This window comes from Colletotrichum phormii, assembly GCF_030913505.1.
Source record: "Colletotrichum phormii strain CBS 102054 chromosome Unknown BDP81scaffold_9, whole genome shotgun sequence".
Lineage (NCBI taxonomy): Eukaryota > Fungi > Ascomycota > Sordariomycetes > Glomerellales > Glomerellaceae > Colletotrichum > Colletotrichum phormii.
The window spans coordinates 1,377,501-1,403,653 of record NW_026851451.1 but is presented as its reverse complement, the minus strand read 5'-3'; the positions used below and the strand labels follow the sequence as shown (position 1 = coordinate 1,403,653).

At 53.5% G+C, this 26,153-nt stretch overlaps 7 protein-coding genes across 7 annotated transcripts; 4 read left to right on the top strand and 3 right to left on the bottom strand.

Moving 5' to 3' along the window:
* Positions 1-7,279: 7,279 nt before the first annotated feature.
* BDP81DRAFT_318489 (uncharacterized protein) lies at positions 7,280-11,065 on the bottom strand (the record flags this gene model as incomplete). Its single annotated transcript, XM_060584362.1, has 6 exons — positions 7,280-7,831; positions 8,129-8,198; positions 8,289-8,989; positions 9,049-10,381; positions 10,436-10,746; positions 10,811-11,065. The coding sequence occupies 6 exons, from the start codon at positions 11,063-11,065 to the stop codon at positions 7,280-7,282; spliced, it is 3,222 nt and encodes a 1,073-aa protein (XP_060445931.1).
* Positions 11,066-11,692: 627 nt separating this feature from the next.
* Positions 11,693-13,655, top strand: BDP81DRAFT_373829 (PIG-X). The gene is made up of 3 exons (XM_060586681.1): positions 11,693-12,200; positions 12,258-12,318; positions 12,393-13,655. The coding sequence occupies exons 1-3, from the start codon at positions 11,902-11,904 to the stop codon at positions 13,584-13,586; spliced, it is 1,554 nt and encodes a 517-aa protein (XP_060445930.1). The 5' UTR covers positions 11,693-11,901; the 3' UTR covers positions 13,587-13,655.
* Positions 13,656-13,907: 252 nt separating this feature from the next.
* On the top strand, positions 13,908-15,851 carry BDP81DRAFT_406222 (uncharacterized protein). Its single transcript, XM_060588967.1, has 2 exons — positions 13,908-14,486; positions 14,726-15,851. The coding sequence occupies exons 1-2, from the start codon at positions 14,197-14,199 to the stop codon at positions 15,372-15,374; spliced, it is 939 nt and encodes a 312-aa protein (XP_060445929.1). The 5' UTR covers positions 13,908-14,196; the 3' UTR covers positions 15,375-15,851.
* BDP81DRAFT_393993 (uncharacterized protein) lies at positions 15,669-18,065 on the bottom strand (the record flags this gene model as incomplete). The annotated part of the gene is made up of 6 exons (XM_060587891.1): positions 15,669-15,805; positions 15,860-16,477; positions 16,553-16,809; positions 16,880-17,317; positions 17,413-17,761; positions 18,056-18,065. 6 exons carry the CDS (start codon positions 18,063-18,065, stop codon positions 15,669-15,671), a joined length of 1,809 nt encoding a protein of 602 aa, XP_060445928.1.
* Positions 18,066-19,472: 1,407 nt separating this feature from the next.
* BDP81DRAFT_393992 (uncharacterized protein) lies at positions 19,473-20,066 on the top strand (the record flags this gene model as incomplete). Its single annotated transcript, XM_060587890.1, has 1 exon — positions 19,473-20,066. One exon carries the CDS (start codon positions 19,473-19,475, stop codon positions 20,064-20,066), a length of 594 nt encoding a protein of 197 aa, XP_060445927.1.
* A 77-nt stretch (positions 20,067-20,143) lies between these two features.
* On the bottom strand, positions 20,144-21,088 carry BDP81DRAFT_222254 (phosphatidylethanolamine-binding protein). Its single transcript, XM_060582812.1, has 3 exons — positions 20,661-21,088; positions 20,425-20,591; positions 20,144-20,370 (listed from the first exon to the last, which is right to left on the bottom strand). The coding sequence occupies exons 1-3, from the start codon at positions 20,957-20,959 to the stop codon at positions 20,222-20,224; spliced, it is 615 nt and encodes a 204-aa protein (XP_060445926.1). The 5' UTR covers positions 20,960-21,088; the 3' UTR covers positions 20,144-20,221.
* Positions 21,089-21,798: 710 nt separating this feature from the next.
* BDP81DRAFT_449365 (methylitaconate delta2-delta3-isomerase) lies at positions 21,799-22,935 on the top strand (the record flags this gene model as incomplete). The annotated part of the gene is made up of 1 exon (XM_060592396.1): positions 21,799-22,935. One exon carries the CDS (start codon positions 21,799-21,801, stop codon positions 22,933-22,935), a length of 1,137 nt encoding a protein of 378 aa, XP_060445925.1.
* Between the last annotated feature and the right edge of the window lie 3,218 nt (positions 22,936-26,153).

Below are 26,153 nucleotides of genomic sequence, written 5' to 3'. Positions count from 1 at the left end.
GGCAAGATCGATAATCTTGCAGTAGCAATCCTCCATCGCCTGTCAAATGTGGATGAGCCGCACCCTTCCGGTCTGACACCTCATGCCAACAACCACGGTCTTGATGACCCGCTCATTCAGGTTGAGCCTATGGACGAGGCTCTATTTTATTGCGGCCAGAGCCCCTGGCTCGTGCTTCTTGCGAACCGCTGAGGGCAAGTCGGTCTCGCGAAGACGAACTTGAGAAGTTGACTGTGCCGCACAGTTGTGGCCCCTAGAGCCAGCCGCATGGTTTTCCTGTTCAAGGCAAATAGTCGAGGACGCCCACTTTACCATTGACTCCTCTTACTACCATTTCTCACGGCGTCAGTCACAAATACAACGGGTCTCTACATCAGTAACTCCTCAACTGGAAGGACGGCGGCTGTACGACAGGACGATGTGCAGTAACATACCGCAACCGGCGTGTTACCAAGACTCGTGTTATAGCCTGTCATCTGGCAGCTCCTCGTCCACATGACACAGAGCCCGTGCTTGTTCTCGGTCTACAGTCGGGACAGACCTCAGAGTGCCTTGTACTCTGCGAAACCTTTAACTCGTAACATAGTTACCTGTGCACATTCTATTCTGTTGCGTTACTATGTCTTCGCAGTATCCAAGAGGCTTGATCAGATGTCCGCGAGCCCGCGAGTTGGCCACAGAGAGAGCCTTGAGTCTTTGACCTAGGCGTATGAAGGGTACCGTTCAGACTCTAGTTACCCATTGAATGTCTTTTGGCCTACCTAGCCACAGGTAGCATTTAGGTTTAGGAGTCCTTTTGTGGAACTCGGGTTGTCTTCAGAAGTTCAGAGTACTCCGTACAGTTGCTACAGTACAACACCACGGGTGGCTAGCAACTCCGAAGGGCACCGAAAGGTTTGCTTTTTACAAGATTTCTTCCAGCACTTTGCTGCAAGATGAAGCATACTCTCGCATGATCTACAACCGACAAGACAGATGCTTTGCTTTTTGAATGCGGACTATGACCGACGTCCCACCGGTTTCCTGCATGCTTCTGATGGATGATGTTGATGAGACTCAGAGAGAATGTAGAGTCGTCGACTGACTACCACGCAATACACCAGCAAATGCTAACATACTTTCGATCCAGATTCTGCAGATTGTCACAATCTAGGCTAATGGGTCTGTCGGATATTCGGATACAAGAGCCTGCCATCTGATGATTTCCGCTTTTCGAGGACAGGGCTCCCTTGAGTCGACAGCCTTTGCGAATACCCAGTCTTCCCTATCGATAGCAACTCATAATTGCTATGCCTCTGACTGGGCCAGGTAGCTTTCAAAGAGGGCTCCGCGAACGTAAAGCCGTCAACGGCTCGTGTTGACGTTGGACAAGAAATACACAACCGTATTCCACGGGCGGGATTCGCCGGCATCACCACCAGCTTGGCCCAACCTTTCCTTGACGTCCAGGCACGTCGTACGAGATGCAGGCTTCCAAATGGGCCCTACGCCGCTTTGGACTCTCCAGGTGCAATCAAGACAAGTCATGTTGTCCAACCATCCCGTGGACCTGGGAATTCAGTGGATCCTTTACGAAGACGGGCATCACTTGTACCTCGCGACTAGAAGTCGTGACGATATTTTCTTCTCTGGAACACCCAGATCGGATCTTTGGGCTGTGGTGACCCTGGTCACGGCCCCGTGTATCGCGTCGCGCAAGCTGCTCCTTATTGAGTAACACAGCCGCCTTGGGGCGGCCGTGCTGGATACATCATGTACGGGCCTTGCTCCTCTGGGCGCCCTGGAAGTGACACAGACATATCAAATGGAGATCATGAGGTCCACCAACCGGTAGTTCCATCCAGACTGGACCTGCACTCTTGTCCACAGAAGTTCGGCTGCGGCAACATCGAGCTGTCGGCAACGTCAGTTGATGCAGCCGCCTCTTTGCTCCGCATGTCAAGCGCGAACCTTTAGGGTGACAGCAACCGTCAACGTCCAGCGGTAGCGTCACAGCGGGAAGAGGACAGCAGTGTCAGGATGGGCAGTCACATCGTCTGTTCTGTGAAAGGCAGGCGTAGACGTTGTTGTGGATAGTTTGCGGCTCCGATGCCGTCACGACCACAGCCTGTCAACATCCTACAGGGGCAAAAGCATATTTTATCGGGCACCGCTCAGGATCACAATGTCATTTCGGTGACGCTCTTCGATCGGCTGAGGGGGGAATTGGCAATGGAAGGGGATTCTGGGTTCGATGAGATCTTGAGCAGGGCGTGACGCGTGCAAGGCTCCCGACTCGACTCCCGAGTCTCGAGCCAGCGACCTGCATACCTTTACATTTGACACGGTGCGTAGTGCAAGTCCAGGCCCAGATCCAAGCGGCGGTCGCAAGGTTGAAAGAATCGCAGAAAGATTATTGGAAATCGGCAGGTATTGAAACCCCACAGGAGCGTGTTAAAGGACAGTTTGACAAGATATCTGGGCTCATTATGAAGTCATTTCCCGCCGGCACAGAAGGTCTTATTGCCAGACCTGGTCGAAAGCTCCATCTGCACCCCTCGACGGTGGGAGTCATATCGATTATCGGCCTCGGTTCTCCCCACTGGCGACCAAATTGTGAAGGGGATCTGTCAAGTTTGACAGCCGCAAGGGGACCACCAGATCCAACGCTGATGGATCGGACTAGGACGATTCGAGTGGAGTGGCAAAGTGGCTAGGAGGTTTAACATCCAAACATGCCTTCTGCCGACACTATGTTCCCCGTCATGACCAAGGATCAGCCAGGCTTGGAGGAGCAACCCTCATAACCCTGGACGCAAGACTGGCGTGACGGCGTGACCGGCAGGGATACGAAAAGGCAGAAGGGCACGAAGGGCTGCTCACACATTGGCTTTCCCGGCCCCTGAGGCCGAAGGGAAGCATGGGGCTTGTCAGGAATCTCATCCACTCGCAACTTGTCAACTCGCCCCGCGGACAACGACCGCAGGTAGAATTCTGGGCTTTTTCTTCGCGGCAGACCTTATCCCGGAAGCCGTGCTCAATTGGCAATCTTCTGGCGTTGCTTCCGGACATCTGAAACTGAACAGGCAGGTCCGACCGGTGCCAGAATTCGATGCCCGTTCTCCACCCGTTTGCCTTGATCTGATCCCGGCCAGCCAGCCGATGGACTGTTCAATGTTTGGCTGCCAATCTGCCAATTGTAGTGTATCCGGGCATACGAATATGGATGCTATTGCAACTGGAAGGGACTCCAAGGGCCCTCAAAATATATTCAAGATCAATGGAGGAGAAGGGGGAGACAGGAGAAGGACAGGGAAGGGCGGCCAGGGCCAGTGCCAGACTTTAGAGCCGGATGGCGATGCTCATCAACAATCCCTACATCGTACCCAAAAGACTCCTTGTCTTCATCCACCCAGCCCACTGTCCATCCGCTTCCTCATCCCCTCCCATCTTTCGTCCCCTGGAGCTTGAACCCAGCCTTAACATGGTCCAAGCGCCCTGTCAAATCGTAAAAAAAACTTCATTTTGGGGCTGGGAACTCCTCCCCCGACGTGCCAGGGTGTACCCTAGCACCTGTCACGGTTTCTGGCGAGCGAATCGCATTCCATTCTCGCATCCAAGGTCTGGATGCGAATTCCCGACGACAGCGGTATTCGACATATTCAATACATTGTAACCTTTTTTTGACAACGAACGTCTTGCGGAGAGGAAAGGAGGAGGAGACAACAGGCCAAGGGAAACTCGACATGCCGATATTCGTTTCTCTTTCCCGACAGATGGGCTCGAACAAAGCGTACAGCAGCAGATACGGCGCACGGAATCTAGAGAGAAACTCCAGAACCTGTCTGGAGTGCCAAAGCGGGAGCGGGATTGTTTCTTCACCACGTTGACTTCGAGTTATCCGCCTTCTGATTTGTCTTCGCTCTCCTTCGGATTCTCGTCATGATGTTATGTCGTGCATATTCATGACCCGCTGTCAAACCACCGTCTGTCGATGTTCGGGTACTCTCGCTGACTCCCTATTCTCCCTTCTTCTCCGTCCGTGATGCAGGCAGGGATGGGGGGGTGGTTTGGGTCACTCTCCTCTGTTTCTTTTCTTTTTCCTTTCTGGAAAATGGAACGGTTTGCAACGTACAGGATCTTGCTGCTTGTCGGATCCCTACCTACACCACACCACGCAACCCACCAAACCCCCCCCATTGACGCCCTTTTTCAGAATTTGGCATGGCAGCAGGAGACAGAAGGGGGCCCGACGACTTGTCACATCTGCCAGCCAGTCGCATTCTCTAAAATCTCATTTTGACAGCAACCGTTGGGGACCGACCGAGTTGACGGACGGCGCCACGCCCACCGCACCCCCCCCCTCACCCTTTGGACATGTCGCGAAAGAAGAAACATCAGTCCCCTCCTCCCCGCCCGCAAGCACGCTCGTGGAGAAAAGTCACTGACCTGTTTGCCTGTTCTGGACGACATTTTGCGAGCGATAGGATGTGTCTTGAGGTGAAGCTTGTCACAGGAAAGACGACACCACCACGAACGACCCAACCCAACCCGTCGCTTCGGGGCCGCTCGCACGTTATGCTTGCTTGCCTTGCCTTCCTGCGCCTACCTGTCAACTACGGACGTTTTTGACACCCGGCGTCAGAGCGATTTGTCACTTTTCGTCTCGTTGATCTGAGAAAAAGCCCATGGTTGGTTGACCTTCGTCTTGCCGAGCTTTGGATTGGTCAGGTCATCTCTTGAATGACAAGACAGCTCGGCAAGAACATGAGAAGGCAGCAGGCACACAGATGTTCCCGCCGCTCTCGCTCTGACTTGCTGCTTCTCGCTGACGGTGGCGACGGCGAGCCCCCCGGACGTTCGTCCTTGCCCAACCTCCTCCTCCTCCTCATTGCCATGCAATAGATACTTGCCCGTACCTGGCAAACGCCCGCTGGGACTAGCGTAATGTGTCCCGCACACTTGGACACCGCACGCGAGAGCCGACATCAGACCAGGCACAACCGCTCTCGACCTGACCGTTGAGGATCCCGTACTCGGACGATTGTGAGACTGAAGTGCCGTAGGTTGACTTGCACACATGGGATCGAAACCTGCATATCTTCGGATCGGACACCAGTTTCTTCCCCTCCTAAGGTGACCAACCAGCTACTCGTGATGTTTCTGTCTTTCTTCAACTGTGATTTCCAAGCTTTACTTCGTATGAAGTAGCTGATGATGATCCTGAGATTACTGTCCGAGCAACGGTCACTACTACAAGCTGAGCCAATATATTGGAACTAAAAACCCCCATGGTATAAACAAACAGCGGTTTGTAGTATAGGAAACAAGGGGATCTACACTGATTATCTCTCGCCACAGATCTATGATCAACCACTGTAACTGTTGCAACCCTGTAGAGTAGATAGAACTCGGGTAAACCTCCCCTCCCCTCCCCCCTTCGTCCTACTTACGTTGGAGATTTTCCCTGTATGCCCCCTTTTCCAACCATCTCCGTCCGGACCTTTTGACAAATAAGACAAGGCATGGGTAAGCCCGACTAGAAGGGGAAAAGGATATGCCTGTCTTGACTCGACTTGCTGTTTCTCTTACTGTCTGTCTCCTCTGGTGCTTGCGTATGTGTCTTTGCTCTTGTTGAGAGTTGGGGTTTGTGAAGCATAGCAAAACCCTGATCAGAAATGGATGACGTGATACCCGAGCTTCCGGGTTCAAGGGGGGAAAGACGTTAGGAGGGGAGTGCTGTCCAAGTACGAAGTAGAAAAATAGGGGGGAAAAGGCAGAAAAGAAAGGGCAGAGCAAGCATTGAGAACTTGCGGATTTCCAAAACGTCAAGGGTTGGCACGTACCAAGAAGGGGAAAAAAAAAGTATTTGACAAATTATTTATTTTTTGGCTCGTTCGAGACGAACGGTGCTACAAGGCGGTGCTGGGTCTGTCTGGTCTGCGTCTGGTTGTCGGACTCTTGTTCGCCCTTGTATGCTTGAATGAAGCCCAGACAGAAACGTCCCGAAGAGACGGGAAGAAAGGGTCACGGGGAGGGGTGACCCATGATGAGGATACAGAAGTACAGCCTTTCTACTGAGGAAGTGCCTGAATATAGAGGTGGGAAGAGGGATTACCCTTTCCGTCGCATCTCTCACACTCTCTCATCATCCGTCTTCCCATCATGCCCCACTTGTCTTTTTGTCGAACGTCCGTCTGTTCAACGACATAACCCAGCCCAACCACCAAGCCAAACCAAACCCCCCCTCCCCTTGGAGAATTGAGAAACAGGCAGGAGCGTTGTTCTCGCCTATATCTCCAAACGACTACGTGACTATCCTATTTTTAAAGAAGGGACGAAAACAGGCAGAGGCGCGAAAGCGAGGGGAGCATGGACAGGTTGTAGGGGCCAACATATGACCACATGTACATATACGATACAACATGGAGAGGCGGGATAGAGTAGAGAAGCATAGCAGACGGGAAACAGAATAGACGAAGAGGGGGGAATACCTTACAAGGCTGTGGCCAGGTTCTGCTGCTGCTGCTGCTGATACTGCATAGCGATTATCTTGTCCCAATGTGGTCCATGTTCGATAAACTACGATACTCCGGTTTCCGAACAACATTACCTATTCCTTGCCCACCACCCAACCAGCACTCGCTTGTGTAAAAGTGAAATCTCTCTCTCTCTCTTTCTCTCTCTCTCTCTCTCTCTCTCTCTCTCTCTCCGAACTGTTTTGAACGCCAAGGACTGACACTGCAACCACCAGAATAAGACTACATACTCCAGACCGGAATCAAACCAAACCAAAGTATGCTCATATTCTGTTCTTGCCCCGTCAATGCCAAGTAGAAAGTTGCCCCTGATCCCAAAACATCGAATCAGGGGGGAAAGAAAAGGCTCAAAGTAGAAAGCTCAAAGTAACAAGGTGGTGGTGTTGGTGGTGGCGTGTCGTGAATAGCATCGCTTGTTGTGTGAGTCCATAGATGGTTCCTAACCCAACCCAACTTTCCTCCATTGATGGGCTCTTGCTTGGTTGTGCCCTGACAATCGACATTGACACACACACACACACACACACCATACAACTTCCGTCCAAAACCAAAAGTCCGAAATAAGACGCCAGCTCGCGAAAAGAAAAGCGTTCCTGAGACGAACGCCACGAGCATCACATCTATTACTTCCCCCCTTTCCTGGTCGCAATCCTTCAAGCCAGCCCCATGTTCGGAAAAAGAAGTTCCCTCCCAACTCTCGAAGAAAACCATACACCCGTTGGTATGTAGTAGACAACAAGGGACAAGCACGCTTTCAACGTTTATGCCCTTCGCAGAACCTTATTCAGGAAACCGCCCCGGCCCCTTTTGGGCGTTTCATCCCCGGGCGGACCAACGACGTGGGCATCCCTCGTCGTCCCGTCTTTGCTCCCGACGAGGCCGCCGTGGTGATGATGGTACGTCTGCTGTTGATGATGGCCCGGGTTCGGGGGAGTACCAACACCAGCAGCAGGGAGATCGCCCGCGTACTGCGCATCCCCCCTGCTGATCTTCACATAAGAATCATCCGAAGAACCCAGCGGTGTGGCGAGGGCGATTGCGGCGGCCCCTGAGTCAAATTGGGCGTGACAGCCCTCCGCGGCAAGTTTCGACATCCCACCAATCGCGGTGTTGGTGGTGTTTGTCAATGACAGCGATGACGACGGCGACGATAAAGGGGACGGGGCCTTGTCGATGGGCCGCCAGCTGTCAGTCGCGGCGGACGTGACGGGTTTCCCCTGCCGGATGTGGGAGAGGCCTCTGTCGAGATACTCGACCAGCGGCGCCTTTGTGTCGAATCCAAAGGTTGCGGTACTGCTGTTCCCGTCCTCATCCTCGTCGTTGTCGTTGTCGTTGTCGTTGTTGCCACCTCCACCTCTGTCACCGCCGGCGTCCACTACTCGTCGTCGTCGCAAGGTAGAGCCGTCCCAACTCGTCTCTATTCCTGTCGCTGCTTTCTCTGTTGATTGCAATGCTGTTGCTGTACCCGTCACCGTTTCTGCTATTCCTGCCCCATCACCACCACTGCCAGCACCAGTGTAATCAGCAGCGCCAGGGGCGGGGGCAGAAGCGGAGGCGTCGCACGGCGTCTCGGCAGCCCGGCCCCCGCCACTGCCGCTGCTGTCATGGACTTCCAGGGCTTTGCGGTAGAGGTCCGGGACGCGACGCCGGAACTCGGCTTCGAGGTCTCGTTCATGCTGGCTCGTCGTGGCTCGCGCGCCGCGGCCCGAGCTAGTGGCCGACGGGTCGTGGTCGTCGTGGTTGTGGTTGTGGTTGGGATCGGGCCTCGACGACGAGGCGTAATAGCTACCGCTATTATTGCTGCTGCTGGTGTTGGCCACTATGCCCTCGTTGTCGATTTGAGTCAGCAGTTCCTGGTACTGTGCTCTCCTTCTCGCCGCCGCGTCATCAGTCTCTGACGGTGCGGCCGTCGATGTCTTTTGGCGGAGGGGATCCGGGTTTTGCTGCTGCTGATGCCCTGCCTCGCTCGACACCTTGGATCCGGTGATGGATGTCTTGTACGAGACGCTGAACTCCTTGTAGTGGCCTTTGAGGACGAAACATCGGCCTGGCCAGCCCCAGGTTCTGAACTTGTCGTAGAGAACGTCGGCGAGGGGGCACTCCTGCGAGGCGTCTATGACGCGGTCGTAGACGACCAAGCATGTGGCGGATTGCCATTCGCCAAAGACCTGTCTGCTGCCTTGGTCTGGGAAAGCTCGCTCGATCATGTCGAACGAGGCTTCTCTGATGAAGCTTAGGGGGGCGCGGAGGTTGATTGCCCCCTTGATGTGAGATTTCTCAAAGTCAGCCGGTGGACGGATGTCAATCATTAGGATCCTGCTAGAAGATAGGACCTCGATGATTCTTTGAAGATGATGCGGCAGTATCATCTGGGCTCCTTTGGATGCCACCGGTGCCGGATCACCGCCCATTCTAAGGGCTTGGAATTGCTGCGAGACGATATCTCGTTCCCGCCGGTGATGGAACCAGGCCTGCTACAGTTACTATGCCATTCTGAAGACGGGGGGAGTGTTTAAGTGACAAAGCCTACCTCGACGTGCCACAGCTCTATCCCAAGATTTGAGGCAACAAAGTTCTTTTGATCATCGTTGGGTAGCGGCTCTTGCCGGTAATATTGTTGGAGCAAGATCTCGACATGCTGTGAGAACTTGGGCGGCTCTGGAATATCATACAACATGGTTACCCGCGCGCTTCTCTGCTGGTTCGGAATCATTGATCTGGATATCGGTGGCCCCTCCGATGATACTTGAGAAGATGAGGTGTGGTGCCGTTGCAAGGCTTCGATTGAAGCTGTTGGGTTTGGAAACGGGAGCGAACGCGTTGGTCTGACGACTGGCGATGATGATGGTGATCCCATCTCTGACTCCTGGATACTAATCGGTCCTCCTTCATTCAATCTCACATTTGCTCCACTGCCTCTCACCTGCGCCTCCATGACGCTTCTTTCCGTTGGAGCATTCGTATAGGTGACATCCGAGAAAAAGGTGCCCATTGACGCAGATTCCGGCTGTGTGTTGTCTTGTACTACACGAGCGCCTCTACTTACCGGAGTGCTCACCTTAGCCTCCTCGTCTTTGTTATGAATCCTCTCAACCACCAGGTTATTGGACCGAATGAAGGCTATGAACGAGGTCGCATGGTCCTCGGGCAGAAGATCCCATACCATGACTGGCATAGACAAGAGGAGCAATGTGGAATGACTCTTGAAAACACCCTGAACTTTGACGTATTTCGCCAGGGCTGGGAAGTTGGACAGCCACTGCTCCCAAGCGCTCAAGTCTAATTGCTGATTGTCTTCGAGTGCCAGTGAGATCATGACATGCGGCGTATCCTCGTTCGGCTCTCCCGATAATGGAGCGCCAGGCCCTCGCCCCCCCGTAACCCCTTCAGGCGATCCGTTGCCTTCTGCGATCATCGCGGCATCCAACGGCGGCGACGGTGGCCGCTGCTCAGGCGGCACGACCCGGGACAACTCGATGCTCGGCGCCTTGTGATTCGACGTCATCATGAAGTGAACCGGCGTCGACCTGGCCTCAAATACCTTGCCGTTGATGGTGACGGGTCGCGGGTGCTTCAGGCGGGCGAGGACCTCGGCGTGCAACATGGCCGCGGAAAAGGTGCGGAGCCTCCACTCCTGCATCACCTCGATGAGGGCGTTTGTGAAGGAGTAGCGGCCCGGGTCCGGGGCGATGGCGTCCCAGCTCGAGGCGGATATGGTCTCGGTGATGCTGTTGCCGTTGGGAAACGTTGCGCTTGCCGCTCCCGCGCAGCAGTCGAGGAGGATGAGAACGTCGGAGGCCGAACGCTCTAGCAGGGTCTGGATTGCGGACCACTGTAGCCAGGCCGAGTCGGGATGTCGAGTGCTAATGTTCTGTGAGAATGTGCGTGGTGAAGGTAAGATGATATTGTCAACTTACGCGCACCAAGTGCTCTGACGAGACTCGTCTATCCTGGCATGACCGCCGTAGTAGACTAAAAAGAGCGTGTCTTGGGCCTCGTGGTCTTTGATCAGCTTGCCGACCTGCATCATGAGCTCTAGATGTGAGTTTTCAGACGGTATAGGAAAGATCTCCGTGTCAAAAGCATAGTCCTCGCGGAGGTACCGTTCCAGATCCTCCAACTCGGGCAACACAAAGAGGTCGTCACAGCCCCAGTGGAGGAGCAAGGCCTGGACCTTTGAATATCGCTGTGATGATTTCCCGCGATTCGGAAACGCCCTGTTTGCAGACTTTTGCCGGGAAGCGTCAGTATCTTTATGACGCGATGAGTACCACATCACCTTTTTCACTTACATTCTCCAGGGTCTGAGCAAAGGCATCGAGGTGCTTGACGTGATAGCTAACGCGGCTGATATCGTGTGTGGCGGGCCGAGGCGTATCGCCGGAGCTTGAACCGTACTGGTCATGGCCGGTTTGTGAGTCTACACGTACTCTGCGCGACTGGATCGACGAGATCCTGGCACCTACAGTCGAGTCTGCACTGCTCACGCTGTTCCCGTCATGAGGTCGCCGAGACCGAATGGTCACGTACGGCTGGTGATCGCCCATATTCACCAGCTTCCGAAGCAAGGTTTGGTTGAGCTAGAAGCTGATATGCAGGTGTTTCGATCGTAGCTATATGCGCTTTCGTAGCCACATGTAGAAACACAGCGCCGGTTGTATTTTTGTTTACAATCTAAAACTTCATTAAAGGCATATCATGAGAAGAAAATGTTAGGAGGGCCGTGAAAGCCAAGAAGTCTGTAGAATTCGAAGGGGCGTCTGACGCATCGTCAGGGAAGTCAAATGAGAGCCTCTGGCGTGAGAGAGAGAGAGAAAAACAAGAAAAAGATGTCGTCGGCGGTGTCCTTCGACAAGGCCCCGTTCGTCTCGGTCGACGGAGGGCGGACGATCTGGAGGGGCATCGCACTCCGCGCCAGCTTCGGTAACTAAAACGGCTTAGCGTGGCTGATGAGCCGGTGACCGAATGTGGCAGGGCGGCCTGGACCCGTATAATTATGGGTCTGTCTTTAGCCCCCACACGTGTCTACTTACCTAAGCCCAGTTGTACGTACCAAATGTTCTGTGGCTGAGTGTGGCTGGTGTACTGAGAGAGACCTTAGTGGAGTCAGTGGACAAGTCCCCTGGATTCGGCACCGAGCGAAGTGTCCTCAGCAACGGGTCTCCAGCTCCGACATCGATGCCAACGGACCCATCCGAGCACACTGTTCACTCACTGATCACACCAACCCATTCACGTCACCGGAGAATCCACCTTCATTGACCTGACTTACCACCTTGCATCCAGCTCATTTACTCATCCTCAAGTAACATCCAGAGCGCTCACATTGAACCGGAACTAAGTTGCCGAGTCTGCAGTTGTGTTGCGTAGGCCATCACTCAAGATGCGTCAGCGAATCACCTTTATTCATAAGCCCAGTGACGGCGCGCCTCCGGAGTCTCTCGAGGTTAGCGATGCCGGCGTAAAGGGACCTGAGCTCTTATCCGTCCGGGAAGATAGAGTAACCTTGGCCCTTGAGGAGCTCCCCTCTGAGCTATCCCAGCTTCTGAGTGAGAGTCATGAGTTGCACATTAGATGGGTCAGCCCGTTCGCCTACGACACTATTGGCCCTTTGGCTTCGAGGTTATCACCAGGTTTCCATCTCTTTTATACGCCAAAGAAGGAGGAGGTCAAGTGGGATGCGTGAGTCTTACCCAAGGGTGTCATCAGTATCAAACAACACACTAACATAAGATCAAGTACAAAACTATGCGCAGCTCTCAAGGAGGCCTTTGGTGGCAGCAGTTGTACATCGTCAGAGGTAAGCTATACACACAATCCGGTCTTCACACCCCACCAGGCAAAGCGGTTGAAACTAACTCTGTCACACAAAAGTCGTTCACAACCCTCCCCAACGACAGGTTCTCTCACTCCGCAGCGCTCCAATACTACGAGCCCCTAGAGAGCCTCGCCGCCTTCAGCCAGTACACAGCCGAGAAGCTCTGCGCGGCATCAGACACAAACTGCAAGTCTCGCGCTGAGGATCTCAAGACAGCAGCATCCTTTGACATCTCCTACGACACAATCTCGCACGCCCTCAAACTCACCGCACAGTGGCCCTACGGCAAACACCGCATCGCCGTCGCCTCGACCTCGAACCACAGGACCGAAGTCGGCATCCTCACAGCCGACTCCACCGCGAAGCCGGAGCCGCACGAGATCGGCATGGCAGGCGGCCTCACCGTCCTCGGCGAGCACAAGAAGCCCGCGCCCGTCCTCTTCAACGTGCCCGCCCGCCACCGGCTTCACTCGGACGTGGCGGGAGACGAGGCATCGCATAGTAGCACCACCAGTTCCTTCTCCGCAGCGTTCCTCGAACCAACGGGCCTGCACCCGACGCTGCAGCTGCGTTTCGGCTCGGCCGAGCCGCCGGTGGAAGACGCCTACTGCGCCGTCCACGCGCACCTCACGCTGCCAAAGACCATTTTCGCGGACCGCTACCAGCTCGCGGACGGCCTATTCCTCAAGTCCAAGAACCTGACCGCCCTGCGCTACGCCAGCTCGCCCGTCGACCTCGAGGCGCCCGCGTACGCCACGAAGCCGTGGGGCTCCGGTGTTTTGCTTGAGCTTGCGCCGCCTACAACAGAAAAGGGGAAGAAGAACCAGGACTGGACGGCGGAGATTCCGCTCCACCTCCGCTACCTCGAACCCGCGGCGGGCGGATACACCGAGGTAGAGGTGCCCTACCCGGCCGTCTTCTGGGCGTGCTCGTCAGAAGAGGGGACAAAGTTCCCGAGCAGCCCGTTCGAGAGGGTGAATCTCGGGTACGACGCGTTATTTGGGCCGAGGACGGTATTTTGGCACGTGGAGCCGCGACCCGTTGTCGGAGGAGGAGACGGAGGTCGGCTCACGAGCACCGTACGCGTGCCGGTTCTCGAGGCCGGGCAGGCAGAGTGGGTTCGCGCCGGGACGGCGGCTGCGGTGGTGGTTGGATTCGCGTGGGTCTTGTGGAGGCTTGTGGCGGCGTACTCCAAGACGGGGTATGGAAGGCGCGGTGGGGCGTACGTTGGGGAGAAGAAGAAGCAGTAGTATGAATACACATATGAAATATACCACCACCACCACCTTGCCTTACTGCCTTACCTTGAGGGTATATAGACCTCCTCAATTTTATTACTGTCACCAGCCAGCAGGCGCCCTCTGGGTCGGGGGTCAGGTCAAACTGGCTGGATGGTGGAGTGGTATATGGTCAACAATCAAAACGCCAACCAGCCTACTCGACGACAGGCTTAGCGAGTACCCGAGTTCGAATCCCAGCATGAGCACCCAGAGATGTAGCCCCCAGTTCAGCACCGGGGGGGTGAACTCTTTTTGGTTCATTATAGTGATTGAATTTGATTAAGTAATCCCATGTGAGGCAGTTGAAGATGAATTAAGGATCATCTCGCATATTCCCAGGCCCTTACAGTGTGTCGCGGATTTGCACGGCCCGGCTGTGGCGGAGCCCCCCTTAACAACCAACACCGCAGAACCCGATGCGGGCGACGCGGAAGCCTCCAACATGAAAGTCGCCTGATTATCTCAACGACATTTCTCAGTTCTTCACTTTGTTACCTCTTCATCTCAAAAGAAGTCACACCCAATCATTGCCAATTGACAAAACCCCAAGGCCGCCAATGCATCTCAGCCCAGCCCAGCAATGATCTCCTACGTCATCGCCCTCGTGGCCTTCCTCGTCTTCTTCCCCGACCCCCTCGTCAACTTTTTCTCGTCGTCCGATGGCCGGAGCACAAGCAGCCGGAGCCGGGTGGCCCGCACGCCCCGGCCGCAGATGAACGAGTCCCTGCTGGCCATCGAACATGCCAACGCCACGGCCCTGTCGTGCCCGCCCGACGACTACTCTGTGCGCATCTTTTCCAAGGAGCCGCTGGTGTTGTATATTGAAGGGTTTTTGAGTGTGGAGGAACGGAAGCATTTACTTGAGATAAGGTATGTTCTTTGCTGTTTTATATTTTATTTCTTTTCTGTTTGGAATGTTCCCAATTCTTCGATTGAAAAATGTCATGTTACACAAACATATACTCATTTACGTTTGTCTGCATGCGGATGAGATGAAAGATGAACCCATGCCCTCTCCAAAGACAAGCGTTCATTGTTATCAACACCCACAACACTCAAACTCATCTCAAACTCAAACCCGTCTCACACACTCACTCACAACCTAACAGCAACCCCATCTTCGAACCCTCAACAATAACCCACAACGGCGCAAACACCCACCGCGACACCTCCATCCGCTCCTCCGACGTCGCCCTCCTCCCGCGCGACGACACCGTCCGCTGCATCGAGGCCCGCGCCCGCGCCCTCCAGGGTTGGCGCGAGGACCTCTGGATCGAGAGGCTGCGGACGCAGCGGTACGTCGAGGGCGGGCACTATTCGTACCATTTCGACTGGACCGCCAACCGCGGCGGGTGGGGCCGGGTGAGTAGTATGATGGCGTGGGTCGACGCTCGAGGCGGGGATGAGAGCGAGAACGAAGTACCTGCTGGGACAGGGAACGGGGAAGGGTTGGTTGGTGGCGGGACGGAGTTTCCGTTGTTGGAGGTGGGTGGGTTGAAGAGGGAGGTTTGGTGTAAGTTTGTGGAATATGGTGGGAGGGATGCTGGTGATGGTGGTGATGATGAGAAGAAGCTGGGCGATGATGAGCAGGGCAAAGGGACTACCTTCAAGCCTGTTCCGGGAAACGCGGTGTACTGGGAGAATTTCCGTGCTGACGGGAGCGGTGCCGGGTATGATGAGACGTGGCATGCCGGACTACCGGTCAAGAAGGGCGTCAAGGTCGGGCTGAATATTTGGAGCACTGGGAGGATAGAGTGAGCTGTCGTGAGTCGGATATGTTCTTAAAGCACGATAGCTTCAATGCATGTTCACGATATGTCATTAAAAATTGCTCAGTCTGTTCTTTTGTACGACAACATGAACACCAAGCTTCAGAACCCCTTCTCAAGTCATATAGCTCCCCAATGTACGTCCCAAAATGATGCAAGATACCCACCCAAACACCAAAATGCTCCGGCTTGCTTGCAGGAAAAAAGGGAATGAAAGGAAGAAAGATACCAAGGGAAACGCACGCGCACGTTAGCCGCATTTCTCACAGGCAAACAACACCTACTATGAAAGACCAAGGAAATTCGGCTCTCCTCCACCCCCGGCCGTCCAGTCAAAGTCGTCCATGAGCATCGACCAGTCGATATCCTGCAGCGGGTCACTCGTCGGCACGACGCTCGCGTTCGCATCTGTCGCCGCCGCTACCACAAGGTCAGCAACACTCACACCGAACCCCCGGCCGCCCCTGCACTCACGCGTCGACGCCGTGCCCCCCGCCCCCGCCCCCGCCCCCGCCCCCGTCCCCTGTCCACCCGCTCCTCCGCCTCCTCCTCCACCAACACCAACACCACCGACCCCGGACCCGCCCTGCCCGACCCTCGCCTGATCAAGCTCCTTCTTCCACCTCCTCAGCGTCCCAAACGCAATAACAGCACCCGTACGATGGGGGTACTGCGAGATAGGCGCCTCCAGCTTGGGCATCATGTGCCGCAGACTCCAATAACTCTCCGACATGCGCAGCACGCGCATCGCGAAATCGCCTTCCTGCACGGAACACCGCCGCAGGGCCTCCTGCGCGTTCTTGACCGACACGTCGGCGTTGGCGAGCTCGACGTCCGTGGCGTGGCCCGAGACGAGGACGTCGAACACCACGGCGGCGGCGTCGAGGATGGTGCGGAAGACGTGTTGCGGAGCGTGTAGGAGGAAGCGGTGTGAGGACTCGAGGCGTAATGACAGGTTGATGAGGGCTTGGGCTGTGCTGTAGGCGCGGTTTACGTTGTGGCGGAAGGTGGGTTCGTCTACGGTGGAGAGGGGGATGAAGTAGTAGGATTGGAGCTCGAATTGGACTGCTAGGATGGTGAAGAGGTCGAGGTCTGGATTTATCAGCAAAGGGAGGTTCACGCTGCGGTCAAAGAGGGGGGAGCCAAAGAGAATCAGTTGCTACGAACCAGAGTTGTGCCGAGCCTGTAGCTGCTTCAGCTTGTTCAGCTCGTCTTCCAATAGCTGAATGACGGTGTCCGGTACGCCCTCGCCTTCTTCGGCGACGGAGAAGACGGTCCTACTCAGCCTGTTGGAGAACTTTTGCATCTCGTACAGCAGGCCAAAGTACCCCAGGGCATCGGGGAGAGATCGCCCGCCGGCAGCCCTGTTGACGGCTTCGTTGAAGAAGCCGGCCGGAGGCGGGAAACCATTACTTGAGGCAACTCTATATCATGTAGTCAGAAACTATTTGCCAGAACTGAATCACAGACTTTTATGAAAGAACAAAGACATACCTCTGAGCCTGGATATTATACCCCATCCACGTAAAACACGCCTCTTCGTCAGTAATATCAGTCTGCCGGTTCGGCCCTATACAGAACTCCGGATGCGTGCCGCGGCCAGTGTGCAAGCCCAGCAGCAGCGCGGCGTTCTGCGCGATGGCAACGTACGAGGACGACGGGTCGTTGAGGAAGCGAATGGAGGGCAAGGGCCATGTGCAGAGAACGAGTAGGGCGTCGACAGTGGACATGGTGATGGGCGGGCTCGAGACGGCGGCCCAGACCTCGCGGGGCAGGTTCTCGATGAGGAAGGGAAAGAGGCCGGCGTCGCGGGTGTACCGCCGCGAGGAGATGGCGATGAGGGTCCAGAAGAGGATCGGGCTCTGCTTGTAGAGCTTGTCTGGGTCCTGGGAGCGGACGATGGGGAAGTAGGGGTGGAAGTGCTCGAAATAGCTTTTTCACATGACCTCTCAGTGTCTGCTTCTCTGATATGGGTAATACGCTGGGGGAAGGGGAATCCAGTAGGAAGAGGGGTCGAGGTAGCTCACTGATCAAAGTAAAAGTCAATATCCTCCCCAGACAGGACCTTGGAACCCAGGGCCCTCGGCTGCGCGGGCTGCCTCGCGGGACCTGTGGGCGTCGTGTGAGACGTGAGGGTCGGCGTCGGGACCTGCTCTGGCTGGCGAGCCTGCTGAACGGGAGACAATGCCGGCAGACTCACCCTCGACGCAGAGGGGGGCGGCCGGTGGTCCGAAAAGGCGCTTGCGGCTCCGGGGTAGGCGGTACTCGGGCTCGGCAGCGGCAGGGGTAGAGCGGCCGGGGGTAGTATGCCGGTGGCGGAGACGGGGCTCGGATTGACGGCATTCTTGATAGTTTGGACTTCCTTTTCGAGTTGTTCTAGTTTACTGTTTGATGTTCACACAGGGCGGATGAGTTAGACCATGATCTTTTGTTGGATGGACACACATGAGGCACAGGGTATTGCAAGGCAAGCAGGGCGCGGTTGGGGGCAGGGAGGAGAGGAGAGGAGAGGAAAAGGGAAGCCACCTTCTTCTGGTCATCCGCTTGTGAGACTTGTCAATGACACATTGTATGCCGAGCTTAGAGCAACGTTGACATGGCTTGTTGGGCGTGTAGCTCGCATTGCACTTGACCTATTTTCAGCCGTCCAAAGACATTCAGTTAGCATACGGGATGTCATGTTTGGTATAGCAGTGCAACGGAATATGCGGAAACAGAACGTCGAAGGAACAGAACGTCTTCGGCACGTTTGCTGACATTGCATGATGCGCCCCAGGGGACCTGACGAGGTGCCCCCCCATCCGTCCCTCCCGAGTCCCGGATGCCAACCGCGATCCAATGGGAACAAGAACCGGGAGAGGCGTTGGAAGGGCACGGAGCATGCGCGACATGTGTGGCAGCAGAATGTTTAAAAGATTAAAACACCACGAGGTAAGGTAGCCATGCAAGGGGACGAGGGACAGATACAAGATGAACCGGTCCAGGGTGTGTATAAAAGGTATGTATCCGTACAGAAAGGGAGGAGAGGAAAGCGAGAGGAAGCCCACCTTGGAGTCGCGACAGCTCGTGCAGGCTGTATTGCGCCGGATCCGGTTCGGCACGGGAGGGCTGGGCGAAGTATCCCTCTGTGCCGACGCGGGGCTCTTGAGCGGCGGGTCCATCAAGTAAGGGTAGGGTGCGCGCGTGCGTGCGTGCGCTCTGCCTCCTTGTCAGGTTTAAACGCCTCTTTGTGTTTAAATGAGCCGATTCTGGCGCAGTTGTGGGTGCTCGCTCTGATTGTCTGGCTCACTTGCTGGCAGCTGCTGTGGTTGTGTGAGTTGTTGATGGCAAAGGTGGAGAGGAGAGAAAGGGAAACTCGGCGCGGTTTCGGCAATGCAAAAGAAAGGTGAGGAGGAGTGCGGTTTGATGAGAAATGCTGGGAGAACAGGCGCGACCGCAACCAGAGAAAGAGGAGACGATCACGTGCGCTTACTATTTCTGAAGGATTCAACGGCGGTCTTATCGCGGACATTGTCCGTACCTCCTTCTACCTGAAGGTAAGCACTTTTGATCTACAATCTAGCCAGCATCAAAGCAAATGACTTTCTTTCGATCCGCCATTTGAATCATCGCGAGAAGTTTGTGGTGTTTTGCAACAGAGGCGACGAGTCAGGCGCAGGCGCACGTCGTGTAGCACTCAACTTACTCAATACACACCTACCTGGACGTCACGATCCTAGACTAGGTCGCTTTAGACTGACGCACGCCTGTTCCGTTGACTACCTTGTATAGATATGGCCAGTAAAGCTGGAGACATGGTAAGGTATAAAGAGACAGTAATCCATCGAATTGTGTCACTGTGCTTTATGGCAGGCCGTGGATGGGCGAAGCTTGGTCTTACCTTGGTGAGTCACTAAAGCGCAACTGCCTCGAAAGTTTTGCAGTGAGCCTGATCGTAAAATGGGCAAGCGGTACCTTCTTGTGTAAGCCACCTTGCTCGGAGAAAGCTCTCAGCTTCCACCTTAAAATCAGGCCGATAACCACTTTGGTCATCTTGGTAAAGCCCTTGCTCAGCAATTTGTGTGCCACGGAAACCATTCACAAGACGATGGCCTGCTTCATCTACATCAACGGCTACCCGGGCGTCGGCAAACCCACCATCGCCAACGCCCTCTCCAAACTCATCCCAGGCAGCCGCGTCTTCCACAATCACCTGGTCATCGACCACGTCGCCGCAATGCTCGACCGAGACGATGCCGAGTCCTACAACGATCTGAGAACCACATTCCGCAAACAGGCCCTCGACGCCATCGCCACACATGCTGCGCTGGCGGGCAAGACCTTCATCTTCACAGACGCCCGGGAGTCTAGTCCCTTGAGCAGCGGGGCTGCTCGAGATCACAATGCGGCTGCCGAGAGAAGGGGCGTGCCGTTCATCTCGGTCGTGTTACGCTGTGATTTGGATGAGAATGTCAAGAGACTTGCAGGCCGGAGGTGTGTCGGGGGTGATGAGGCGGTCAGCAACACCAAGTTGACTGACGGCGAGATCCTGAGAAAGGTTAGGGACATGGAGACTATCTTTGAGTGTGGAGATGAGAACGAGATGTATTTGGGTGTCACGACCCTGGGGTCGGGGGATGCTGCGCTCCTGATTTTGCAGCATGTCAACGCGGTTTACTGCCGTATGGAGAAAGACGGCTGAATGTCACCTCTCATTAACACCACCTATTCACATCGACAATCTCATCAAGCGTTACTATGCTTATCTTCCCATCAAAGTATCTGAATGTACCCCATGAGACACTTCATAATCATCGTAGAGATGGCACCAAACATTAGAAATTTTCATCTTCAACATCATGTCCACTTCCTCTCACAGCTTCCAACCCACATTCCCCAACCTAGAACCTTGCCCTGAATGGCTTCGGCGACCTGTTCCTTCGTAGCCCGAGCTTCCAGCATCGTCTTGTCCAACGGCTCGCTCAGAGCCACAACTTGGAAGAAGTCTGTCGACAGTCAATCTCGCGGTTCTGTCTCGTTGTAAGAGAGATGAGACTCACATCTGTGGGTGCCGTGATTCATGAGAGGCCGTGGAGGAACATACACGCCCTCCCTACGTCCCTTGCCCCAATGGAAACCTCCTTTCAAGAGAGATTTGCTCTCGTCTTCAATCTCAAAGTCTTTTGGGTTCACCTGTTTCTTTTCAGGCGCGATTCCGCCATAGACGCTTGCAATCAGTAAGTCGGCAATTTCCTTCAGAAAATCAGGTTTGATGTGTATTCGTGCGTTAACGTACCCATGGCAGATGGGCGTCGGCAGCGGCGCATCCGGATCCTCAACGACGATGAGCCATTCCTTCACCTTTGACTCGAGGTCCAGCGGCGCGGACCATGAGAGCGCGGGGATACGGCCGCCGCCCTCTGTGATGTACTCCGGGCCTAAGGTAGCCGGAGATGCACCGCAGTCTGGCGATGTGACGGTGATGGTCTGTTCTGTGTGAGAGGCGAAGGCGGGGGACGTGTAAAAGGACTTGGCGTCGTGGGCGCGGGAGTTCTTGAGGAGCCAACTCAGAGTGACTTCGACGTACGTACTCATTCTGGCGGCTGTGAGATTCCTATGGTGCGTAGTAAAACGAAGGTTGATTGATTAATAGCTACTTGTGTTGTGGTTCAAAATCGTGGCTATAGTGACGACGACAGATGAGATGAGACGGGGAGGGGGACTATGAAGATAATTTATCGACCGTTCTCGAGAACCATGATTAAGCTTGTTCCCGCAACCCGAAACGCCCATTTTTTATGTCCATGCTTATCTCCAGCTTAGCGGACATGATGCCCGACTTCAGACGGTCTTACAAGCCTCAGACCCGGGTGGCTTGAACTTGAATGGTTTCGGTGCCGATTCGGTCAGTACTCGGCCGATCAATCAGTCGTCGGGACGCCGGGGTTCTCAACTTGGTAAATGAATCTTCCAAGCTCTCCTCTTCTCAAAGACTCTATCCTGCTTGAGACTCAACCGCGTGCGACATGATATTGAGTACTTCTGCAAGTCACAATATGATGAATTGCTCACAATGCAGCAGGGACGATGTGTGATGCTCTCGAGAGCATCGCTGCAGGGACCCTCCTCGTTTACTTCCGGCTTGGCGATGCTTAACGGCTTTTAGTGGTACACGACACGACCCCTGTAGACGGACGCCACGCCGAGTGAAAGTGGCTCAAAGTGGCCCAGGTACGGACATTTCCCGCGTGGTGGGTAAGAAATCATGCGGAAAAGCAACCGCAAAGAACTGCCCGTTGCAATAACATCAACAACAAGAATTGTTTTCATTGCCGCAATCATTGGCAAAGATGATTCTACAAGAACTCAATCGCAGTCTCTTGAGAAACACCAAGAGCGCTGCTTCTTCTGCGCTATCCAGACTCTCCTCAAACATGTCATCGACGCGCCCCTATTCATCACGGTCATTTCCCGCGCTCTTCGTCCGCGGCGGAACGTCCAATGGTCTCGTCGTCCATAGACACAACCTCCCGCCAGCAAACGAATGGCACAAAGTACTACCCGCCGCCATGGGCTCACCGGACCCCTATGGCCGCCAGCTCAACGGAATGGGCTCAGGCATCTCATCAACCTCCAAAATCGTCGTACTGTCTCCGCCCTCGCGGCCCGACGTCGACGTGGACTACACCTTTGTCCAAGTCGGCATCAAGGACGGCAGTCTCGACACGGCAGGCAATTGCGGAAACCTCTCCTCCACAGTCGGTCCCATGAGTCTAGATGAGGGGCTCATCCCAAACCCACGCCTCGAACAAGGGGCCGACGGCCAGACGTTCGCTACCGTGCGCATCTTCAACACCAACACGTCCAAAGTCATTTCATCACGCTTCAGGGTCGTCGTCGATGGGATAAACCCACCCAGATACGCCCCAGATGGCGCCTACATCATGGACGGCGTCCCCGGCACCGCCTCCCCCATCACCCTCAGCTTCCTGGACCCGGCCGGCGCAAAGACGGGCAAAGCCCTTCCCACGGGAAACCCCCGTGACTGGCTCCTCCTCCCGGACGCGAGCACAATTCAGGCTTCGCTCGTGGATGTCAGCAACCCGGGCGTCTTTGTCCGCGCCGCCGACCTGGGCATTCCTTCGCCCGAAGACCTCACGCCGCAGGCCGTCGAGGCGGACGCTGCGCTCAAGGCCAAGCTAGACGGAATCCGACGCGCTGGTGCGTCTATGATGGGTCTGAATCCGGACGTGGAGAGCGTGCCCAAGATCGTGCTGCTCTTCTCTGAGACGCGCGCGGATGACGTCGATATCCGGTGTCTGGCACTGTCCATGGGCCAGGCGCACAAGGCCGTGCCGTTGACGCTTGCGCTGTGTCTCGGGGCTGCTAGTCAGTTGCCCGGCACGATCCCGGCGGAGCTCATGAATGGTCGCTGTGCGAAGGAGTCTGTCGTCATTGGGCACCCAAGCGGTAAGGTGGATATAGGGGCCACGTTCGACAATGGCGAGATCGTGTCGGCGGATCTTCGCCGCACGGCTCGGGTGCTGATGAAGGGTGAGGTGTTTTACTAGCAATGTGCTAGAAACTTTCAGACTGCTACCTCGAGTCTCCTACGCCAAGACCAAATACTATCGCACTACCGATCCTACGTATATCCGTCACAGCTAGTGTAGACTCTTGAACCAAGGATGAAGGGTTCCAGAAACGTACCTTACTCACGAGTAAGGTTGCATCTCAAGTGCTCCACGATGATGTGGTAGATCAAGATGGGAAACCTCCTACACATGACCAGCGCCATCATCGAGTGCTGGTTCGGATGTGCCCTGTTGAATACATCGTTAGCGCAAAGCTCCACGAAGATGGAACTTCATCAACGCTGAGTGTACGATCTTAGAGCGACCATCATCGGGATGGCATGTCCTCCGGCACCTGTGAAGAGATCTCGAGCCGGAGAAAGGCAAACCTGCAGATCTCCACGCCCTCTGCAAGCCTCTTGCGCTTCCTTCCAGGTACCAGGAGTATCAAAGCTCGGAAGCCAGCGAAAGCTTGTGGTGTAGTATTTGGCGAGGTCTCTGGCGCCACCTCGGTACTGCTTATGGTCGTGACCAATGTGTGAGGATGTACTCAGTTTGAGGAACTGGGTTCTGAATCGATAGTGCAAACTTAAGCCCCTGTCATAAGATCTGGAAGAATCACTTGTCTCCTGGGCGAGGCAGTAGATGTTGAGTGATACATGCTTGTCATATCGGCTAGATAGGAAACCTGACAGCTATAGGAACTGGCTGGCCGCTGGACAGAGGGACATGAGGAAGTCACCAGTTGCGCACAAGCGACAGCGTGTTTTTGTATACATGCTTACCGCCATGGTCAAAGGTTGGAAGCGATGACTTTTATGCAAGATGTTTCTCGAGTCGACAAAGTGGCTTAGATTGTAATTGCTATAGTCGAGAGCGATAATGACCGATGTTACTGTCTTGAACCGCGTGATATCTCTCTGAGGGTGACATGCAGCGAGTCTTCAGAAGCACGGAGAATCCATGCCCCATCAGGACGACGTACTATTACCAGCAGGTGTCTCGCTGGCTTAGGTAGGATAAGGTTGCTCAAGCTCGTGCCAACGGTGCCAAGCGTCGTTGGGGCGGCCCAATTCAGGTTGAAAAGCCAACCACTTTTTGCCCTTTCCGAACTTGAACCTAACCGTTTCGATGCCTATGTACGGCAGACTGCAAGAGGCACTACGCCAAAACACCTTTTTCATACGTCAAAGCAGAAATCGAATTTTATAGTCACCCCACTACCGATTATTAAACTTTATATTAGTAAGATAAACTATAGATGAGGTTTAACGTACTTGCATAGCGAGCGACGCATCATAGCAAGCGACGCACGTCCTCCTAATTCTATCCTCTTCATCTTTAGGACACCTTTTCTCTACATACGAACGTGCAATCCTTCTCAATTGAAAGTCGAATTATCCTTGCCCTCCAAGCTATCGAAAAAGACCCGAAAATGTCTATATGAAGAGCTGCCTCTACCTTTTGTAAGGGGCTGGCCCCTAGGCTTGTTCAACGTAGAGGTGCCGTCGATTGACTATTTTAAGCTAAAGAGGAAAAAAGGAGGAATTATAAGGATATATGTATAGCTATAATATAACGTACCCGGACTAGGCGGTATAATATGGTAGAATAGTGGCTCCGGTAAAGCCGGACATCTCGACCGGCTCCGGTCTATAATATAACTAAATATAATAATCTAATATAATAATCGGTTATTATAGGTCGCTGTCGGACAGCTTCCCAGTAGAGGGGTGTACGTACGTGTTACGGCCTAAACGATTGGTCCCGTCATGGCGTAGCTATATAATGCAGAACAAGGGAAAATGATGCGGAGTCATCATTATCAAAGCTTTTGCTTTGTGCCACAGTTGATTGCCTTGACCTGCTCGTAACACTCAACTGAAGTACGTATCTACTGAGATACAACGCTTTGTACGCACGTACAGCCCGTACGTAAATACGCTTTACATATACATGTTAAAGCGCCGACAGGCACATATGCCCGTATAAACTTAATGCTCGGACTTAGGCATCACATGTGATTACATGTGATTACATGTGATTACATATGATTACATGTGATATTTATATTATATATAGACTATACTTTCCCATCATATCATAGAATAATCATCAATACAATCGATTCTCTGATTATCCCAACTCGTACCTCAACTTATTTATCTTTTCCCTTTTTGCCTACCTCTAACCTCTTAGTGTATTAAATGGTGAATATTTATATAGAAGCAAGAATATATGAATATAGGGATAGTTAAGCGTATATAAAAGAAGTTGATATATGTAAAGAGAGTATAACTATAGTTAGATTACTATATGAGAAGTTGCTTGCTTAACGAAAGGTCTAAGTAGGTAAAAAGATGCCTTTATATAGGCATAAGATCTTCCGACTAGAATATTCCATTGCTTATTACTTATATAATAATTAATAAGCATATACGTAAGTGAATGCGTAATCGTAATACGTAATACCTTTCAAGTAAATTACAGCGCATTCTATTACCTTTTAGTGCCTTCTTTCGCTCACGTAAGCTTACATAACTAATTTTGCTTACGTGATCAGTATCTATATTAATCTATAACTCTTATAAATTAATATGATATATAATATGCTTACGTAATATGAATAATAAGGCAAATAATAAGGTAAAAGATTTATCTTTCCAAGATTTACCTTTCCAAGATTTACCTTTTCCCTTTTTGCCTACCTCTAACCTCTTAGTCTTAATACTACTAAAGTAGAGGTACTTTAAGTAGAAAAGAGTAGTGTTAATGCTAGAGGAGAGAATAATACTTAGAAGAAGGGTCGTATAAAAGATATTAAACTACGCGCGCAATGATATAAGAATTACAGAAAGCTTAAATATAATATACGAACCTATAAAGTAGTTTAGAATAGTAACAAGGAAGAGGGTGATATGTAGTTTTAATTGATTTTGTACGTTATGGCTAAATTAATTTATATAAAAGATGAAAAGGTCTAAGAGAGTGCTGTAACGGTGTGGGCCCTACAAGGGCAAATGTGGCAGCAGACACAACAAACCATTGCGCTAAATGCGCACCCGGGCTTATTTAGCTAAAAGGTACGTAATGAACAGATCCCTCTCTGTTCATTCTGCTGCACTTAAGTACGTGTGCACGGCTCGTAAGGCTTACGGCGTAGCCTAAGCCCATACAGGGCTCCAGCCCGTGACAAGTAAATAGAAGGGTATAGG

What these genes read in the sequence shown, in the direction of transcription:
- BDP81DRAFT_373829 (XM_060586681.1), top strand. Translation starts at nt 11,902, where the DNA reads ATGCGTCAGCGAATCACCTTTATTCATAAGCCCAGTGACGGCGCGCCT. An exon ending in GAGGAGGTCAAGTGGGATGC is followed by an intron (nt 12,201 to 12,257) that starts GTGAGTCTTACC and finishes CATAAGATCAAG; the next exon opens with TACAAAACTATGCGCAGCTC. An exon ending in GCAGTTGTACATCGTCAGAG is followed by an intron (nt 12,319 to 12,392) that starts GTAAGCTATACA and finishes GTCACACAAAAG; the next exon opens with TCGTTCACAACCCTCCCCAA.
- BDP81DRAFT_406222 (XM_060588967.1), top strand. Translation starts at nt 14,197, where the DNA reads ATGATCTCCTACGTCATCGCCCTCGTGGCCTTCCTCGTCTTCTTCCCC. An exon ending in AAGCATTTACTTGAGATAAG is followed by an intron (nt 14,487 to 14,725) that starts GTATGTTCTTTG and finishes ACAACCTAACAG; the next exon opens with CAACCCCATCTTCGAACCCT.
- BDP81DRAFT_222254 (XM_060582812.1), bottom strand. Translation starts at nt 20,959, where the DNA reads ATGAGTACGTACGTCGAAGTCACTCTGAGTTGGCTCCTCAAGAACTCC. An exon ending in CCGACGCCCATCTGCCATGG is followed by an intron (nt 20,592 to 20,660) that starts GTACGTTAACGC and finishes ACTGATTGCAAG; the next exon opens with CGTCTATGGCGGAATCGCGC. An exon ending in GAATCACGGCACCCACAGAT is followed by an intron (nt 20,371 to 20,424) that starts GTGAGTCTCATC and finishes GACTGTCGACAG; the next exon opens with ACTTCTTCCAAGTTGTGGCT.